The 21211-nt window shown below is 37.1% G+C and overlaps 2 protein-coding genes across 2 annotated transcripts; one reads left to right on the plus strand and one right to left on the minus strand.

Moving 5' to 3' along the window:
• The first annotated feature begins 1752 nt into the window (after positions 1-1752).
• LOC108674388 (replication factor C subunit 2) lies at positions 1753-7429 on the plus strand. Its single transcript, XM_018162326.2, has 8 exons — positions 1753-2140; positions 2471-2582; positions 3374-3582; positions 3881-4037; positions 4392-4559; positions 4863-4943; positions 5121-5234; positions 6278-7429. Exons 1-8 carry the CDS (start codon positions 2055-2057, stop codon positions 6392-6394), a joined length of 1044 nt encoding a protein of 347 aa, XP_018017815.1. The 5' UTR covers positions 1753-2054; the 3' UTR covers positions 6395-7429.
• Positions 7430-8272: 843 nt separating this feature from the next.
• On the minus strand, positions 8273-18878 carry LOC108674389. Its single transcript, XM_047880340.1, has 9 exons — positions 18465-18878; positions 17993-18148; positions 17575-17644; positions 16971-17023; positions 16675-16819; positions 16092-16228; positions 14694-14797; positions 14103-14233; positions 8273-13734 (listed from the first exon to the last, which is right to left on the minus strand). Exons 1-9 carry the CDS (start codon positions 18521-18523, stop codon positions 12721-12723), a joined length of 1869 nt encoding a protein of 622 aa, XP_047736296.1. The 5' UTR covers positions 18524-18878; the 3' UTR covers positions 8273-12720.
• Between the last annotated feature and the right edge of the window lie 2333 nt (positions 18879-21211).

The following is a 21211-nucleotide window of genomic DNA, read 5'->3' on the forward strand; positions in this document are numbered from 1 at the left end:
CACATACAACGAAAAATAAATATATGAACATATTTTTTGTTTATTACCTGTACCATCACAAATTATAATATTCTCATAAGGAACCAAAAAAAAAAATTCAAAAAATAATTCTCGTCATTAATGGGTTAAAAGGAGCTTCAATAATTTTATGCTAATTAGGCTAAGTTTCTTCGTTTGATAGTGAAGGAACTGAACAGTTGCAATAAGTATAGTATAGTATAGTATAGTATTATAGTATAGTATAGTATAGTATAGTATTTTCGGCATTAAATAAATAGGCCTGGATAGGCCTGTCGCCGATTCTTGTACTTTTCTTGACTAGACTGGCCTTACGGACGTCACNTGTCACCTTTTTTGAACAGGGGTGTCACTTGGGCTTCTTTCCAGTCGGCCGCCAAAGTCCCTTCGATTAAGGTTTTTCGAAAGAATACTGTTAAAGGGCCGGCCTGGACGGTTGCTAATTCGTTGAGCAATCTAGGGTGGAAAGTGGAAACCGTCTGATCCAGATGACTTGTTGGGATTCAGGGAGACCAGGCGCTTGAGAACCCAGGCGCTTGAGAATTATTGATTATATCTGAAAAAAAAACACGAAAAATGAATACATAAAGTAACATAATGCAACTTTGGCAAGGATCTGATAAATATCACAGAATCTCAAAAATACACTAGAAAATACACAAAAAGCTTATGAACAAGGAACACTTAACAGGTAAAGCGGACAGAGTAAAAGTGGCCGGCGGAGACAGTCAGTAAATTGTTTACTCTAGTAAGTGTTGCCGTATGGGCATTTGGAACTACAAAATCTCTAAATTAACGAGCTGCGGCTACAATATGTAAATGTAGTCACAGTGTCACATCGTACTGCAATTGCTCTTTATACCACAACTTCCCACGCCGATTACTGCTTTGGCAAGTGGTTTACTAAATTTACAGCGCAAGTCTTCCGTAGGCTATAGTATAAAATAGCTAAGCTAAGATTACGCTGCCGTTGCTATGCTGCGGCTGCTACCGCTACCGGTACAGCAATAGGCAATAGCGAGTTTTATTTAGCGACTAGCGAAGGCCGTTCTGGATACAAGACACTTTGGTCTTGTATCCAGGAATTGATACATGTATGAAGAAGTCATACATTGTTACAAATATAAAGCTAATAAAATGTGAAAAATATTGCATAAATTAATTTCAGTCATGAAACGAAAATAATAGCAAAAACCATGTAGATGTAATCATGTTCACCTCCTGGAGAAAAACGCGCCCTGTCTCACGGCCGGTCTCACGGCCGTGACTCAAGAAATTCATCGTACATGGAATATCTTCCAAACTACTGAACCGATTTAAATGAAACTTGGTATATAGATTCCAGACCACCAATAGGTGCTGTCTATCCCGTGTGAATTTTCGCGATTTCGCCCGCGTTCTCGAATCTCGATTTATATAGTAATACGGGCAAAAATACGCATCGTACATGGAATATCTTCCAAACTACTGAACCGATTTCTGTGAAACATGATATATAGATTCCTGATCACCTAAAGATGATGTCTAGCCTGTGTGAATTTTCGCGATTTCGCTCGCGTTCTCGATTTATACGGTAATACGGAGGTCTCGGTCAAATTTACGGCCGGAAAGGTTTTCTTAGTGTTTTTATGCGCTTTCTCCGTTTTTTTTTTGTGTTTTTATTGGAACCTGTTCCTAACTGGACGTCTGGACTTAACCTGCAAGGTTTTCGTTTATCGGCTAGGTTTTTTTAATAAACACTTCTCCAATTAGAAATTGCGGTGGAATGAATAACAATACAAAAAGTCGGAAGAGTTTAAGTTCTTCCATTCCGCATTTTTTGCGCTTGCCGCCTTTTTCAATTTTATTGGACCAGTTGCTTTGCTTATACTCAGAATAACTTAGGTATAATTAGCTCTTATAATCTCATCCGCAGGATCTGTAAGTTTAATTATTGGCGAATAAAGGTGATACAAGTTAACGACTCCTATCAACTTCCTCGCCTTTATCTTCTACCCGTCTACAAGCCCGAAAATTTCTACTGGTGAAATTCAAGGATGGATTCAGTCGTTGCAATGGATATTGATGAACTTCAAAACAAAGCAGAAAAATCTTCAAACTCGAAATCTACTCACGTACCTTGGTAGGCCTAATTTTGAAACCTCGACTTACTTGTGTCTTTGAGATATATTTGTCACTGTTAATGACTGTATATCTATAGCAAACAGGTTGAACATATTTAAGCAGGTAGCACTGGTAAATGGTAATGAAGACTTGCAGTCAATGCAGTGTTTGCAAGCTTGGTGCTGTGCCATATATGGCAAGTACCTAAAGTGCCATAGCTAAACAGCCTCTTTACTAGTTAATAGTTATGAATGTTCTTAAATAGTAAAATAATTTTTACCTGCATGCTTTTTGGAATTAAATAATTTTATTGATGGATTGAATCAATGTCTGCCATATTTCTTTCCAGGATTGAGAAGTACAGACCTAAAGTTTTCACTGATATAATGGGTAATGAAGAAACAATCAGCAGACTGGAAGTATTTGCACAGCATGGAAATGTTCCAAACATCATCATTGCTGTGAGTTTTGTTCTAATTTATGTAAATAATTTTTAACAGTGCATTCTTCCAAACTGCAATTATCTCTGGAAAAGGGTTGAGCCTGTTGAGGGCCTTTGTAGAAATGTTTCATAATATTTCCACTTATTTTCCAGTATAAATGATCAATTGAGGTGGATCACTTGCACCATTCATATCAGCTCTGTAATCTGGATTGTGAAACACCATGACGGTTATCATTCTAAACTGCAGCTGGCCAACCCCTCTCATTCTGCTGTGTGCCTTCAAGCTGAGCTGTGTTTCATGACTGTTGTAGAGTGAATTTAAGAAATGGATAATGGTGAATTTACTTGCCTTTTCACTGTGTTTAAATGCTTTGTGAGCCTGAAATAAAAGTGGACCAATAATATATGTAAGCAGACTGCACACCTAGAAAAAGCATTGATATTTGAATACTTTTTCTGCTTATATGTAGGTATTGTCTTTTTATTTAAGTTTAAAATAAGTATCTATTCTGAAAAATGATGCCCAGAAAAGAAAGAATAGGTACTAAACAATGCAAAGCAGTGAGAAACTTTTGACAAAGAAAAATTTTTAGAATGACAAAATTTGCATCACAAGTCATGGTCTATAAACATGCAAAGTTGAGAAAATGCCAATTCAAAGATTATTGCTAAAAGATATGTGAGCAAGAAAAATATCATTTATCATGTTTGTTTAATGTCTGATGTGTATTATGACTTCCTTGCCTTATATTGTGAAACATATCAATGTTTGACTTGACCTGTAAAAGTATCAACAATTTTTTCCAGGGGCCTCCTGGTGTGGGAAAAACAACCACAATTTTGTGCCTTGCACGTGCGCTGCTGGGAGCCAGCTACAGGGAAGCCGTGCTGGAGCTGAATGCTTCTAATGAGCGTGGTATTGATGTCATCAGAAACAAAGTAAAAATGTTTGCACAGCAGAAAGTTACCCTTCCAAAGGGACGGCACAAGATAATCATTCTTGACGAGGCTGACAGGTTGGGTTAACTTTACATTGTTAAATCAATTGATTTTCATTGCTGTACATATCTAATTATGCTGTTTCTTCAGCACTTTTATTGAGGGGAAATTTTTTAAATCAAAAACTTCCATTTTCAGTCTTAAAAATTTGCCATCAGTTTTCTTGTAACTAATCTAAGGTCAAATCGACTAATATGAATAATCTAATAGTTCTTTTCTAGTATCTTAGAGTAACTTCAATGGGCAAGTAATTTTGTTCATGTACATATTGAAATGTTGACACTTGTATCAAGACTAAAAATGAGCTTATTCCAGCATGACTGACGGCGCACAGCAAGCACTACGTCGCACTATGGAGCTCTACTCCAACACAACACGCTTTGCTCTTGCCTGCAACACCTCTGAGAAAATTATTGAGCCCATACAGTCTAGATGTGCCATGTTACGATACTCGAAACTAAGTGATGCTCAGGTGCATGCATAGCCTCTAGTCTTGTATATTAAGCCCATACAGTCACCATTTACTATGTTACAATACTCAAAATTGAGTAATGCTCAGCTTAATTCTAGTCTTGTATACATAATAGTGACTTTATTGTTTATGGAATGGATGAATTTCATAATTAATTATGTACTATTTTGATATCTTTAATTCATATAAATTAATTGATTCAACCGTATGGAATTATAAAAAAATATTATTAGTAATTAATTGGTACGAGTAAAACTACCTATTTAGGAAAATCCTCTGTGATTTAGTGAGCTTGTTTGTTCAAGCTTTAACTTGACTCATGGAAAAAAAGCATTTTAATGAAAAAATTTTCAGATATTGGCTAAGCTGCTTCACGTTTGTGAACTGGAAGGCCTGAGCTACACAGACGAGGGCCTGGAGGCCGTTGTGTTCACCGCTCAGGGGGACATGCGGCAGGCACTCAACAACCTGCAGAGCACCGCTCAGGGCTTCAACCATGTCTCTTCCGAGAACGTCTTCAAGGTAAAACAATTAGATACCTAGCAATTGGACTGTTCATCATCAGTGTTAATGCTGGCAAATCAAATTGACTGAAAAAATATTTTCTTCCATGCATTGGTCATTGCCACAACACAGAACTTTTATGTTAACCAAAAATAAATGTAATAACAGAAACCCAGTGCAGGTTCTGCATAATTAATGTGGTACAAAATGAACACTCAAATAAAAGTGTGTTCATTGTGTATTTGTGTGCATATGTGCTGTGAGCTTGGCTTATGCAAAGTAGGAAGTAATTGGTTGAGTTCATGTTGCATTTGGTTGCAGGTGTGCGACGAGCCTCATCCTGTTATAGTGAAGGAAATGATCTTGCATTGTGTCAACTCTGAGTATGAAAAGGCTTATGAGGTGAGTTGTTGGTGCAATGATGCAATTTTTTATCATGTATTCAGTTATGTGGGACTGACAGTAATCCATTTTCTCTACAAGTGGCTGAAATATTTTTTGTTGAAATGATCAATGTCAAGTACATGTTGGTGCAGATGTACTTTCTTCCTAATTTTTCACCGGTTTGCTATGATGCAGATACTCTCACACCTGTGGCGGTTAGGATACGCTTGCGAAGACATCATTGGCAACATATTTCGTGTGTGCAAGAATACCAGCATGCCGGAGTACCTCAAACTCGAGTTCATCAAGGTAGGTATTATGCCCAACAAAGATTGTTTCTAGAGCCGCTGTTTTCCGATTCATTTAAATGCTATAGCATGTCAGTTTAGTTGCTTGGAAGCCTGTCATTGAAAATACAAGGATAGTCATGTGCGTATACAAAATATATTTTGTGTCTGGATATCAGAATATTCTTGATATCACAATAATCTTGATATCACCAATATCTAAATTTTGACTATGCTGCACTTAAAAAGAATAAAAAAGAATGTCATTACGGTATAGCGAGTCAGAGGCTGTTCTTTAATGCAAATTTTGTTGAAGACCAGAGACAAAGCTTTCAATTTACAAAGCATTGACTTTTCAGAACAACAAAATGACTTTGAGAGCGATTCTAAATTTTAAATTTTGATTTGTATCTATAATACCCAATGTTTGTATATTTGCTATTTCCAATTCTGAATTTATATTTTTTCTGGTGGTGGATGGACGGTGGGTTGAAAACCATTTTATTTGATAACGCTCATTTGAAATTCCCAAATAAAATACCCATCAGAAACCTTATCTGTTCATTTTCAAATCAAAAGCATATCTGCAAAAATAGAAAACAGATACTTGTTCATAAAAGTCACTCTCTGGTCTTCAACAAGAAAATTTTTGACCAAGAATGTTACCGTAGATAAAGCCACTAAATGTATCGTTTTGCCTCAATTTTTTGGTCCGTGAGTGCCAACCCTTAAGAAAAAGCATGCTAAATATATTACTTGCAAAGATTGCTAAACCTTCTAATTTTCGATTAAATGGGCGTTACAGTGCTGTTAGAAAAAAAAATACTATACCGTGTCGTATGTCATTCCGCTCTAATATATGGCTCTAGTGGGATACCATACATTACCTTGGGTACGCAATTGATCACGTAGTAATGCTTCAAACATCTTGTGAATTTCCTATGCATAATGATAATTAGTAAAGTATACCTATTTGTGATACCACTTAAATCATTTAGTAATGAATATTTATACACGTTATCATTTTGTTTGTTTGGCTGTGACGATTGTGTTTGTGATGTGCAGGAGATCGGGTACTGCCACCTGCGCCTGGTTCAGGGCGTGGGGTCCCTGCTGCAGCTATCTGCCCTCTTGGCTACGCTTTGCTCCGTAGCGTTGCCGCCCCAACCCTCATCTAGTTGAGGTCATCTCACCGCCAACTCGTCGCCTCTCAATTTTTAATCATCGCCTAAATTTACCTTTGAAGGATTGCAGAGGTCACATTTGCTCAGGACTCGATTTTAATGTATACAAATTTGTTCGTTGAAGGTATTAGATTTTTATTTCTTCACTAATTGGGTGACCAAACCTATACATTCTCTCATGTTATCAAGATTTATAGATCACCAGAAGTTTAGCAACTTTCGTAAGTATTAGGTCTTCTCATATATTTTCTATCAGTACCTATTGCAACAATTACACAATTTAAAAGAAAAAAACTATATGACCTATCCGTCAGCAATTGACTGTATCACAAATCACGTTCTAAACACAGTCCAGGATAAGCATGAAAATCGCACAATGGACAATTTAATCACAAGTTAGTGTTCAATTACAATTAAAATGATCAGAGTTTTTCCAATGAAGTCTGAATGTTTTCTGCTCGCGTGCGTGATTGGTGACGCGAAATATTGAGACAATGAGACATTTTTTAGTAGTAACTAGTAGAGTAATTAAGTTGCTATCAAACGACTTGGTAAGCGTGCGTGCGGGCAATACAAGCCATGCTCCATGACTCATTTATTTCTTACCTTATCGTTTTAGCTTTTTTTTCATATTCTGATTAGCTTTAAACTTTTCATCCCAAAATTACATGAAAGTAGTATACATGGCAGTATGTAAAAAGGTAAGATGATGGCGAAACCATCCGCTCTAAGAATAATAAAACGCTCGCGTGGCATCAAGGTTTACCTTGGAACTGTGAAAACTTCAAATGAACCAGGTTATCATCGTCACGCTCATCTACTTAAGCGCCGCAAAAGCATTCTCACGTTGAATGCATGTTTATATTACCTACAATCAACTGATAGTACGTCCTTTCACAAATGCAATCAGTATCGCGAGATTAATGTTGCCTGCTGGACAACTTGTAGGTTATGACGTCTTGTCAACTAAATCGGCTGCATAGCACATTTTAATTTATAACAAGCTGCGCTACCCATTAAAATGATCACTTTACTGGATTTTGCACTCACAATGGTAATCAGCACAATACAAGAGAAAATTTTAGAAATTTTGCACGATTTGTGAACAGACCTAATCGAGAAAGAATTTATTGGAAATTAACGGTCGGCGCATACGTGAGCCACAAATTTAATTCTTAAAGTAGCCCTGTAGCCAAAGCCTTGCCTCGCAACGCAATAACTAGTCAGTCTCACGCTGGAACACCGTAAGCGAGACGTGTGACGCACTGCTAGAAAATAATAGCGACGCAAGTCTACAGCCAATGCTTACGCATGCTCGATCATAAGCAGGCAGTTCTGCATCCGGTCCAGCCTCTTCTGGCTGATCTGCTTATACTGACCCGACTTTGCTGCAGCCGAGGGCCGGCTCTCTATCTCCCCGCAGCCCATGAGGAAGTTAGGTTAGGTCCACTCTTGCTAGCTCTTCAGCTACCAAGCTATTTCGCACCGGAGGTCACGAGATAACATCGCCAGCTAGGTGGAAGGTCTCGGTTATTAAAAATCTCAAATTAATCATCATCCACAAGGGGCGGGAGGTCTCAATTGTCCAGCCCGCTGAAGCTGGCTCAAAAGAAGCAGTGTTTGCATCTCAAAGAGACGAAGTGGCAAGGAGGGACAGGTGAAAAGCAACAAAACTAACACTCTCGAACTTACACGGTACGTCGGACGCTCGCACGAGAGAGACAGAGAAGGGAAATATAAGTAATCTTACCTACATAATAACTCCATAGGAGCGCGAAATCCCATAGGACTTCTGACGAGTAAACACGAGTCAGAATTCCCCCCCCCCCGAGACGTCAATGGCTTTATCTTGTGAGGATAAGAAATGACGTCACAATGTCAGTACATTCGAAGTTTACGTGACATCAAATTTGATTCATCACTTATTAAATACTTGCTAAAAATCAAGCAGAAAAAATTGTTTACAAAAAAAAATTATTTCAGCAACAGGCTCTGTACGTAGCGGTAGAAAATAGTGCCTCATGTTATAGAAGAGACGCAATATATTTTGGCCTTGGATAATAGTTCCGTTGCGAAGGCCGTTTATCAGCGTTGAACATCACTGCTGTTTAATGCAAGCACCTGCAACACTTGGCATTAAGACCTGTGGTTTCGTCGCATGGTATACTTGCACCGCAAACTGACATCGCTGGTGCGCCGACACAAAGCATTGCTTCAATAATTCCATGAAAAGGAAGCTATCATTGAATAAGTTGTTATTTAATTATGCTTCTTTCTTTGAGGTGATTTAATTCACATTATTGACATTAAGTAGTATACTTTACCATTCAACTCGCTTTCTGAGAGGCCTGTTCTATTTATGTTCAACTGTACATCATGAAGTACGTTTGCAAATTTACCCAGAAAATTCACACAGACTAAGCAGGAAAAAAATTAGACACAATTGCAATACGTACTACACAGAATATCATGATTCTCTTTGTAGGAACACCTTACTGTGCGCTTCTGACGAGCATTGATGGGAAATTAATCTAAGTACAACATTATTTTAATGATTAATTTTAGGAAACGAAAATATCGTACTTTGTCGCAGAAGAAAACATTAAAAATTGTGTATTAACACATAGACCTGAACATAGAACGCCCATATATTTGATATCTGGAGAGCGCAAAGCATTGTTTTGAAAGCAAAGAACTGTAAATTTGGCTAAAATAACGGACTGGTAATACATTTCATTTGATGGAAATTGGTAAAAATAAAGTATTACCTTTATTGCCGTTTTTTTTATGCGAGGACCTCTGATTAGAGAACCCAATCCCCTGCCAGTGACACGTGGAGCAGAACATACGATGAGAAGTTCGAGGATCCCTGCCTTCTGACTCAAACGAAACATATCCCAGAGAATATTCTGCATATTTAAAAAGAAACAATTCTTCTCTTTACGTAAAGAACATAGGTCAGGAATTATTTAAATGCAGGCAAAAGCCTATTTAAATGCTGATAAAATATGCAAGTTTAAAGGAATTCGTTTCCAAGTATTGAAAAACTTATGGTTTACGTACAGCGGAGAATACAAACGTTTCGACACGGTTACATTGGTGTCACATCACTGAACAATTATTGCAGGCCATTGTATGCACATTGTGCACAATGGCACGGTGCGATATGCCTCGTGCACCGACTTGAATATATTAGAGAACATAGCTTCTCGCTATGCATTCATTCATCATATTATCACCATCATCGTCAGTTAACTCGAGCAAATTCATCTTAGTTAATTAAGTTCAAGTTAAGCATTTAAAATAAAGATCACATCATGAATCACACATCACGTGATGACTGTATGAAATTAAGTGTATAATTGATCTCAAGTAAAGTCCAACGCAACTAACATGACGCGTTAAGGAGAATATCTAAGGTCTACTTGCAAGGCTCTAGCGCTGAGACCTACAGATGTAGAACGCCATCATCTGGAGAGGCATTCACAATATCTAATATGAACATAGTGCAGGTAGTAACAAGAAAACTCGTTACTCCCTAACATCTAATTGTAAAACTCTATCTACATTAACAATAAACCATTCATACTTCCATCCCTTGCTATCCACAGTACACGCGGCTACAACAAATGCCATACCTGGCAGCTATACAATCAAAATATCAACAAATCTCAAATAAGCTCGTCCACGAAGAGAGCCAGTGCTGCATTAGCACAACTATTATTCATCGAAATCTAATGGCTACAGTGGCAATACACCCAACACATATTTTATTCTCAGTATCCTTCAATAACAAAATGATGAGGTCGCTTGTGAGTTTTATTGTTCCATACAGCAGAAGCTCAGTAAAGCTTGAAAATATATTTTAAATTCACATCAACAAGCCCTTTACTAAAACGAATCTTATGAGGCATAATCACTAACAGACCGGTCGGAAATCCCAAGCCTGATACATAGAACATTTCGCTAAATGTTTGAACTGAGACCACTTTCCTCGCTCGTTTACCGTGCGATGTTTTCACGGCTGTGATATAATGACAATTCAGGATATTACCATAACACGCTATAGATGAACAACATAATGTGTCTGCGCTTATACGATAAAACAGGGTGATGGGAAAAACGCAAAAAGAATTTAATAATCATTTACGAATAATCAGGGGTCATTTGTATCCTCAGAGGCAGAGATATGTTTTCGCAGCATAAGAAGCTAATGCAGGGTACAGGTAGTTAAAAGCTAGGGTGTTAAGATATATGCAGTGTTGACTGTTTGACAGCACACCTGGCGAGTGAACGTACGCAAGTAATCGGTTTTTGGGAGTCCTGAAGCATACAAGTCGTGAAGATAAAGTTAAGCAGTTCGTTCTCATAAATAGAGAAGATCCAAAACAACACTTGATATTGACATACTCGGGTGCTGTAACATATAAGTGGACTATAAATGCTAACAAAAGAAGATGAAGAGCTGTAATTCACCAGCTCTCTTCGCACTACAGCCCCTTGTTGATAAATGCGTTCTTCAAATTACGAACAAGTGAAGATGAAAAAGGAACTATCTCCCTTATAACTTAGGTGCGATCTCTAAAGAATTATTATTTTAGGCGATAAATAAAAGAGCATGGAAATGTTAGCAACATATCACATAGTTTTCTTTGGTCCAATTAACCAGCGCGCAAGAAGATTCAGCACAACAAATGAACTTGCACGATTTGACCTTAAAACGATCAGATATGTAGAGGTAGAAACTAACTTTCTTAACAGAACCATGGAGTTGAACCATAGATTAAGTTAAGAACCATGGAGTAAGATTAAGAACCATGGAGTTGAACCATAGATTTAGTTTCAGAAATGAACAGACCGATACGAGAGACCAATGCTGAAGATATCGGCGAGTCATCGGTACACTCTTCGCTAAAAGCAGATGGACGGTCATGACGTTATAGAGTTTCGATTGCTCTGCATTTACAAAATCAGTAATTTTATTTAAATTTGATGTAAAAGACAAGTTTTCGACCGTGAAACGGTTATTCTGGAAATGAATCTTTCGATAAACTTCAAATACTGCGATGTTGTTTCATATACAAATCTAAGAACTTTATTTGGTGCACAGTGGATGTTCATAAAAGACGCAGGATAGTATAACGATTGGAAATTAGATTGTTTCAACAACAGAAACGTATAAACTAACAGTAGGCAAGAACATAAGCAAACCTACTGAAATACGCGCACAAGATTAGCTAAAAATTCACGTTTACTTCTTCCGTGTGAATCAAACGGAAGAATCAAGAGTTGACCGTTTTAGTCAAGCACAAATAAAATCTAAATGGATCAATCAACTTGGTAATTAAATTAGACCATTTCAATATGATTTTCGTTGAACCCATGATAAACTATTTTCAAAGTTTCGAGTAACTCGATTATTTGCCTCACAACGAGGAGATAAAAATGTTTGTTGCTACCAGTTAAAACGTTACTTCATTAAGTACAATTCATATCTGACAGATCTTACGACGAGAACCTTCTCTAAACACCAGCATTCCTCTCTTCCAAGCAAACGTTAGTTGGGAACAACATAGGTATTAAAGCCAATTGCTTCTAACTCGCGATGAAGATCTCAATTACATGATAGATCATAATGAGCGGACAGACGCATAAGAATCTAAAAAATGCGTAAAAATTGTAGGAATTGTTGCATTTACAAATATTTAAAGGTTTACAGTTATTGTTGTAAGTTAAATAACTTTGCTGTCATACAGCGCTGTCAGTCAGTTAAACCAGGACCATGAAGTGCAAGTCTTTTTAATTAGAGAAAAATATTATTTTACATTACTATGTTGTTATTCCTTCAAAAGACAAGAACTTCTAAATAAAGAAGGCAGACGCTTATCATGCTCCACAAAGTTTGGCCATGAAACAAGGCAAAGTCACAAGCAAGAAAGGTATATAAATCAGGTTTAAATAATAAATTTAGCGATCAAAATACAATATGCAATGAAAATACTATATTCTTTAAAACAAAGGCAGACAAAACTACACGAGGGAGAACGTTAATGCGTCGCGTGACTGCCTGTCCAAGCCGCGCACTTCGTCGCCTAGTCTTGGAGCTTCCAAGTAATGGACTCGGAAGAAATAATTGTTCAAATGCTAGATAAGAATAGGAAAAAATGCGCATTTCGCTTCTATAAAATATTGATTTTCGACTAGCATAAAATAATGGCTATTAACTACGCTGTTGTGAATAGCAACTTAAAGGCCAGAGAAAAGTCTGAAGGGGAAATGGAAAGCAATAGAAAATCCAGGCGGTTGAAAAAGGTCACGAAGTAGTCAGCAACATAACAAAACAATGTAGGAATACGCAGACGAGATAGCCTGAGTAGCTACGTATGTGGACACAATGTAGAAGAGATGGCGTAGCGCAAACTCCAGAGGGTCGTGAACAAGAACATTGCCTGGAAGTTTGCCAAGATCAGGGCGATGTTCGCTTTCTGGTGAAGAATGCAATTTATAGGAAGGAGATATCAAACTTTGCGGCCTGTCCGGATACGAGGAATTGCATGAAGGGTTCAGAGATTTGCTATTTCGGTGAACGAGCTTCGGGGATTCTGACGTATCCGAGGGCGGACTGGATAGCTTTGAATGCTCAGACTCAACACACGAGTGTTGAAAGCTATTAATATTCTTTACATTTACAAGCAAGTCAGTTTCTTCTCCTCCATTAGGCAGATTGGAACTGCAAATGGGCGCGGCAAGCCGGGCGTGAACAGAGGTAATTACATTGGATGTGGGAGCCGCGTCACTACTACACATTGAGTCATGAGTCCGGTCCTTAACACTAGAAGAATTCTTTAAGTTATCACTTGATTCACTAACATTACCCACGCCAGGAGCACTTGGCGAGACCGTTCCCTCACTCATATCCTTAATTTGAGAACTGGACGACTCACCGATAATCTTTTCTTTTGATGTGACACTGTCCAGCAGGTTATAGATATTGTCAGTATTAGCAGACGTGATAACCTCGTCTGCAGTGAGAGTTTCAACACTGGAGCCGTTATCAACTGCTCCTGAATTACTGCTTGTGTCGTCTAATGAATTAACTTTAATTTTATTTTGTGACTCGGCAACTGAGGTACTGTTTGCAGACAATGCAGCACTCGGAGCAAGCCCCACAGGCGAGGCTTGGAGAGACACGGACAGCGGCAGAGGTGGCGGCACAGGGAACTTGTCAGAAGGGGAGTCAGGAAAAACGCCAGTCGCATAAAATTCGCTCAGCATTTGCTCCTTCTCGATGTAACGATCGTACAGCCAAGCGGTGAGCGCAGTCTCGTCTCGGGGCACCTGTAAAAATCAGTGTCAACACTGGTATTGTCATCAGTCGAACAAGCAGCGTAGATGAAAATTTGGATCGGGCTAGCGCCCAGGTTGAAAAAATTCTTGTAGGAAAACAGGAAAAACGAGAAAATGATATTTAAAAAACAGATTGAGTTGAATTATTTTATATTGAGGGAATTTCTCACGTGCATTCGAAGTAAACTTTCAAATACTCGTAGGTAAGAATTTTATAGATCCATTTTTTTTTCAAGAATCAAGCGTGAGGTTGACACTGCGCCTCATGGATATTAACCCTGAAAAGCTTATGTGGATGGCTGGTAAGAATAGCATGCATTAATGTTACCGACGCAGGACGACTGTAGCAGCGAACTCACGTGCCGGGCGTCGTAGCAGCGGTAGTGCATAACCACGGCGCACGGCGGACGGTGAGCGGCGATAAGCGCCTGCAGGTTGAGCGGGTCACCCCCAGGGTAGCCCACGGTCACGTCCACAATCCACTTAATTCCTGCAAATATTTCACTTGAGGTGTGGCGTTATGGCGGGAATATCATCATTGATGCCATCCGTTCTGTCTCACGCTAGAGTGACAGAGATGAATAGTAAACAAAATTTATTTCAATAATTAATAGCTGACCGTACAATAGCAGCAGATCGAAAGAAACTTTTTAACAAAGACTGTCATTTACGGGATGACCTGTTTAATGATCCTAGGGGCAATAAACTGAGAAATTGTCTACGTGAAAAGCATTCTATAAAGAATGAAAAAAAAATTACTGAAAGGCTCTCGATTTTATTTATAGGATGCAAGGGACTACACCATTCACTCAGAGGACATTACCTACAAACCAGAATTGTAATAAAGAGCCTGAAACTTATAGGTAACACGAAAAAAAAAATAAAATCAACATGCCTTTACCACAGCTTGGAATAAAGTCTAGTTAGGTAATTTGTGAGCATTATTTTACCCTGGTCGCCATGATGATGAGAGTGGTCGAGAATGGCTTTCAGGGCTCCGGAGCGAGGCAGGGACACGTTCTGCAGGTGCGGTAGTCTCAATTTTTGTCCGTACCTTAAAGATGAAATTAGAAATATGTTAGTGCTAATAAAACTTGCTAATTTTCAGTAAACCTATAAGGAACAGCAACAATTAAAGGTATAATATCAGCACGGCATGATGCATGATACAGTACAGAAAATTTACATGTAATCCAGATAAGTGTAAACAAAAAGCTGCTTTAAATATATTGTCATTTAGTCTATGCACATAAGTGCAATGCAAATTCAATTCCTAAACGAAGTGCCATGACTAGGTTTAATTCCGGTCACATTCCTCATTAACATTGGTTGAAGAACAGCAGCAGTCATATCAACAACAGAAAAGGCTTATTACCAAACTATAGAACAATAATCCCGTAGAAATTATTGAAACCGCAGCGTTCTCAAGTAAATAAGGTACTGCATCACACTACGATGAACAATTTCATCTCAGCCAGCTCATGAAAAGAATTTAATAGCAATGAATATGCCAAGAAAATTCAACATACTTTCAATGAAAAAGTATTGAAGACAAGCTACAAGTAAAATAAATTGCTATCACCAAGTTTACACGGCAGAGATTAAATCGTAACAAGTACGTGTTTTCTATAAATCCCAATAAGATATATGAACTGACAAAAACTTGCTAATTTTAAAACGAAAACATTGTTTAACAGACAACAAACAGTTCTCATATGTTTGAAGTTGATATAGGATATTTTTTGAAGATAAGATCTCCAGTGTGTAGATTTGGTCGCAGCAATTAATTATATGTACGTACCTAAGTTATTGAATTGGCGATGGAGCAGGTTTCTAAAACAATTATGTCAAAAATATTGTGAATTCACCTGCCATTTTTTTTGCTAAGTTCTTTGTTAAATTGCACATCAAGCGCGCATTTGTGTTTGATCACAAAAGAATAGTTTCCAATAGTGTTTGAGAAAAATCCTCATCCGTTGACAACGCAATAAGGACAAATACCAGGGGCCATACTTTCAAAATTCGCTAAGTGAACGTAAGTACTTACGCTCTATATTCTTGTCTATGATTGGTGGATTTGGCTTGAACCGTCAATGATTTGCTGATGAACTTACGATCTCCTAACTTTTTTGAAAGTATAGGCCCAGCAAAACTCGCTAAGTGAACGTAAGTACTTACGCTCTATTTTCTTGTCTATGATTGGTGGATTTTGCTTGAAAGGCCGTCAATGATTGGGTGATGTACTTACGATCTCTTAACTTTTTTTAAAAGTATAGGCCCAGGCTAATAAACATGTCTTGCATAAGTGCGGCAGGAAGACTCCCTCTACATTAATAACTGCTCCTTACTTCTGGCTGATAGGTTTCCTCTTGATGAGGAAGCCACCCTCAGGAAACAAGACGATCCACTTGCGGTTCATGGGTTGGTAGAAGCTAGACAAATGATGACGTAGAGCCAAGAGGGACGAGTCGCGATGTGTCTTTCCCTGCGCAATGGGAAGCGCTTAGATAAATATGTTACGTGCTGCTCAACAAAATATTAGAGCTAAATTCGCATCATTCTACTAAGTAATTATTTTGGGCTTTGGAATAACGTTCTACAATGTTGAATACTGATATAAAATGAGAACACTAGGATAATATAAAAAAAATTGCAAGTGAGACGATGGTCTACATATACCTACACGTATTCTGTAAATTTGCACGAGTTTTCCAGTACAACTGTGCAAGATTTATAATGCAAAGAATTTACTGAACTAATTGCTGTAATTAAACATGTTTAATACTCTGTTGAGTTTATTAGTTATAATAAGTATAATAAGTAATAGAGAACGAATTTCACAATTTGAGTCCCTGATTGAAGGCTCTATTATTAACACTTGAACATGTTTGATCACTAAACAAAAAGAAGTCCTCAGTTTCAAACACTTACAGCTCTGATGAAGAAGTCTCCATGCATGAGCGACACAACACCAAAGTTCGTAAGCCTAAAGACTCTGTCCATGATCCACATGACGTTGGCGCACGAGAAGCTCGGCCGTGAGTTGAAAGCAGCCATGATGAGCGGCACGTCTGAAGTTGACTGATGGTTGTACATGACGACCGTGCGGTCCTGGCTCAGCTTCCACACCTGATAATTGGAATTGTTATGTGCATGTATGGACGGATGTTGAGTGGGAGTGCATGACAAACAATAAATAAGCAGCCATGATGGGCGGCACGTCTGATGTTGACTGATGGTTGTACATGACGACCGTGCGGTCCTGGCTCAGCTTCCACACCTGACAATTGGTATTGTAATGTAAATGTATGGACTGATGTTGAGTGGGAGTGCATGACAAACAATAAATAATTGATAGAGAAACTTATATTGCGACTAGGTTGCATATGGTATGAGGTGGAACATGTAGCTGACAAATAATATTTTAGGGCTAAATACAAGGAAGGAAATTTCTTGAAGCATAACATAAGGGATTAGTGTCTTGCACTCCTGCATACTACAAGACTTATTTTATTATCGGAGTAATCAGTTGCAGTGACATAATGAAGAAAATAAGGAGGAAAGAATAATTAGAATCAATAAGACCACAAACAGTGCAGAGAAAACATGGGACCAGTAACAATAATTTTGCAAGCATACAAACATGAAAACTTGAAATCATGCTGAAGCAGAGGAATATTAATGGTAAATAGTACAAATATACAAGGGAAGTAACTTTAAGAAAAAGAATATAAGCACGTAACACAAAGCAGAGCAAATTTTGCATCCATTTCTTAAGTTGATATATTTTCAACAGTCTGAAATATGAAAACTTACAGAACTTCAACTTACATCATCTCCAAGTTCCACAATGTCATACCCTGCAGAATATGACCACATGGCAACCATGGACAGCAGCCACCTGTAGGACAATGGATTTATATTGTTTCATCATCTTCTGATAACCCAAGAAGGCTGCTCATAAGTCACATTCAAGGCATAATGTTTATAACATATGCAAGCTGCTGAATATTGTTGAACCTAATTCAAGGAAAACATCATTGGTATTTCAAATATAACATTTGTTTATCAAGTAAAGGTTTGTAGTTAGGTCGGAGGAAAGTCAAATGGACAAATAACAAAACCCTTCAAAATGGAAAATGCCTAAATTAGGAATTTATTCAGGACTATTATAAACCCAAAATTGAATAGTATCCTCTCAACAACAATATATTTCAGAATTTATTTTACTACATTACAGAATATCTACCTGAAAAAAGTGCCCTCAAGCTTCCAATAGAGACTTGGACAGACAAGTCGTAGAGGCTGCAGTAGAAGCAGCCACAGGAGATGCACGGGAATGCAATAGAGGTTGTTAACAATAACAAACAGGATCCGTATTATAGCCACCACCATCTGCTGCATTCTGCAAGGTGAGAAAACATCAGGTACAGGAGGTTTCCTAACAAATTGAATATCAACTCTTACAAGTAACAGAATTCAAGAGACATAAATTAGATTATTTTTACATTGGTTCATAGATAGAGTTGTGAAGTGCAACAATTTTCAAGGACAGCATATGCTCAATATCATGGCATGTCTGCTTGAAAAAGCATTCTTCTGAAAAAAAAAAAAATTAACAATAAAACGAGATAAAAACCATCACCGTGTTAGCTATTTGAATCAGTCATATATTTAAATGGAACAAACGAGCAATCAATAAAGACTATAAAATTATTTACTTGTGGGGAGAGTTCCTTGGTTGTGGGTGATTCTCATCACTTCTCTGTCCATTGCACATGTTGGCTTTTGAAAGAAGATAGTTGCAGAACAAGACCAAACAGCAGCTACAGTACTTTTGTAAAGATCAGCTGCAGTACCTCTAAGTGAACGGTTCACAATCTTCACTCAAGAAATAGTCATTTATTTCAGCCAGAAATCAGCATACACTATTAAAAACAGACGTTTAATATTTAAAATGCTATAACAATTAACATTTCAACAAGTACCGTAATATATAATAATTTGGTCAATCTGATGACTAGTGAACATATTCAGTAATTTAGCTCACTATTTTACTGAATGTTGGATGCCCTAAAATGTAAATTACAAAGTTTCAGGCTGTGATTGCAGTTGCATATCTGATTTCATTCTGGTGAAACAAGCAATTCCATATTGTTAATCTCCGTAGGACTGCAACTAAGCACTACACAAAACAAGCTTACAAACAATTACCTTATAAGTTTCATGTCAAAAACATTTAATGCATTAAAGAATAGGAATAATAGTTCCAAAACTAGTTCCAGGTTTAAGGTTATATATATATAATCAAAATCTTGAAATTGAAAGTTAATAGAAAGAATATTCTATGACAGCTATTGATGATCTTCAGCAATTGTTAAAATGAAGATCTACCAGTATACCATAACCCAGTGCAAGAGGATGTTTAAGAAAGGAATGAATATTAATTAAGTTGACCAAACAGGGAACTTTTAGCAATCAAATTGGTAATGGTTATGTATAAATTTTACCTGGAACACCATTGTACAAATTGAATCAGTTTAATCAAGAGTTTATAAAATAAATTTTAATTTATTCAATAAAGACAAATCCAGTATTTTATATGTATATATTTCAGAAAGGTTGAATGGAGCTCCAAATAGAGAAAAAAATATATTTACAAATTCACAATCTATTTTTAAATTGAATTTGCATCAGGCAAGTTAATTGTCACTTTTCCAATAGATTATTATCCACCATATATTTAGACCATAAATTGTAACCAATGTTAATGTATTATTGGTATATAACATCAGCAGCCAGCATAGCACAGAATGGCATTTTAAAGGAAGGGGAATCCAAGGAAATTATTCTTATTGATGGTATTTTAGCATGGCAGGAGAAGTGAAATGCTTGTCCTCAACTTATGTTGCAGCTTGCTATGCTGTCAATCAATTTGAAAGCCATATCCTGAAAGTTTGGCCATGAATGCTGGAATTTATATACATACCGTACATTAGTTGAAATTGAGACAACTTGTACCAAGTGGCTTGCATTACATTTTTTCAAAAAGATTGGATATTCTTGAGCACAGGAGTGAAAGACTGAAGATTTAAGGATTTGAAAACTATCAGTGAGATTAGTAACATACCATCAAACGGGGCAATAAGGGACGGTTTTGAGCATTTTTATTAACTTTTTACCATGAAACATTTCATAAACAAGTTTGGGCTCATTTTATAGCACTTTGCAAGGGCTATCATATGGCATCTTAAAAAAAATTAAAAATTCATATGCTATTCATAAGGTGCCAGATGCAAAATACAAGTGTCCTGAATTACCCCTGGAAACGGGGTAATCCAGGACACTTGAAATAAACCTTAATTTTAAAAAGTTTGAAGCATGCAATGTGTACTTGTCTATTACTAACAGTAATCTGAAATCCTCCTTTTCCCTTGTTAGATGAAGTAGATGTAGAGTAAATGACATTTTCTATGATTTTTAATTGCTTTTTCTTTATTGATATGATATTACCATATCCAAACAATATACTGTATTATTGGCATGATATTACCATATCTATGAACATGCCATTGAGCATTTACAATGACCTTGTCCACTGCAAGCTTTATATCAGCAGCTGTATAGCACTTTTCTGTATCTGCAAGCTTACAGGACAGCTTGTAATTTCACACCATTTTAATTGGGTCAAGTGAATTCATTATAACAAAAAAAGATTGTAAAACCATATATATACATGAAACAGAAAGTAATATTCTAGTGACAACCATCATATTTCTTAGAGAAATAAATCATACTTTAGGTTAATTACTTTTCATTTTATGTTGCCTGGTGAACAATACTATCTATGACATTCTATACACAATTTTGTAATGACCATTGATGCATTAATTTTTCTTCAAGTGAAATTTTTTTTGCTGAGCAAGGTTAATATAATCAAAATTTTTGTTATTAATTGATTTCTTAATTAACTGGAGCCTTTGTTAATCAAGGTTTTACTGTAAATGCATTTTTAGGGGTGTCCCTATTACCCCGTCCTGCGCAAATGGAAGCCTCTTTATTGGAATGACATATGAGAATTCCATCAATCACTTTTTTAAGCCAACACGGCAACACATGTGTGCAACTTTTATGTAAGCAAAATTTTTGATATGGCAAATATTTTTTTAGCTACAGACCTTAGCAGAGGTACGTTTCTAAAATCTCACTTTTCACACTTCTTTTCAGGAATTTTTTAGAGGTACTGGTAGTAAATGTATGATTTCTTAACTTACTAGTATATGCTACATACATAGTAAAAATGCTGAACTTCATGTCCCTATTTTTACTTTTACAAAATTTTGATTAGTTTAGCTGCTACAACACTTCTACAAAATGTGGGACGAATGTCCCGATTTACCCCGCCATCACTTATTACCCCGTTTGATGGTAGCACAGTCGACAAATTCTATATAAACTGCTTTATAGT

Source organism: Hyalella azteca, unplaced genomic scaffold (assembly GCF_000764305.2).
Source record: "Hyalella azteca isolate HAZT.00-mixed unplaced genomic scaffold, Hazt_2.0.2 contig5232, whole genome shotgun sequence".
NCBI classification, from domain to species: domain Eukaryota; kingdom Metazoa; phylum Arthropoda; class Malacostraca; order Amphipoda; family Hyalellidae; genus Hyalella; species Hyalella azteca.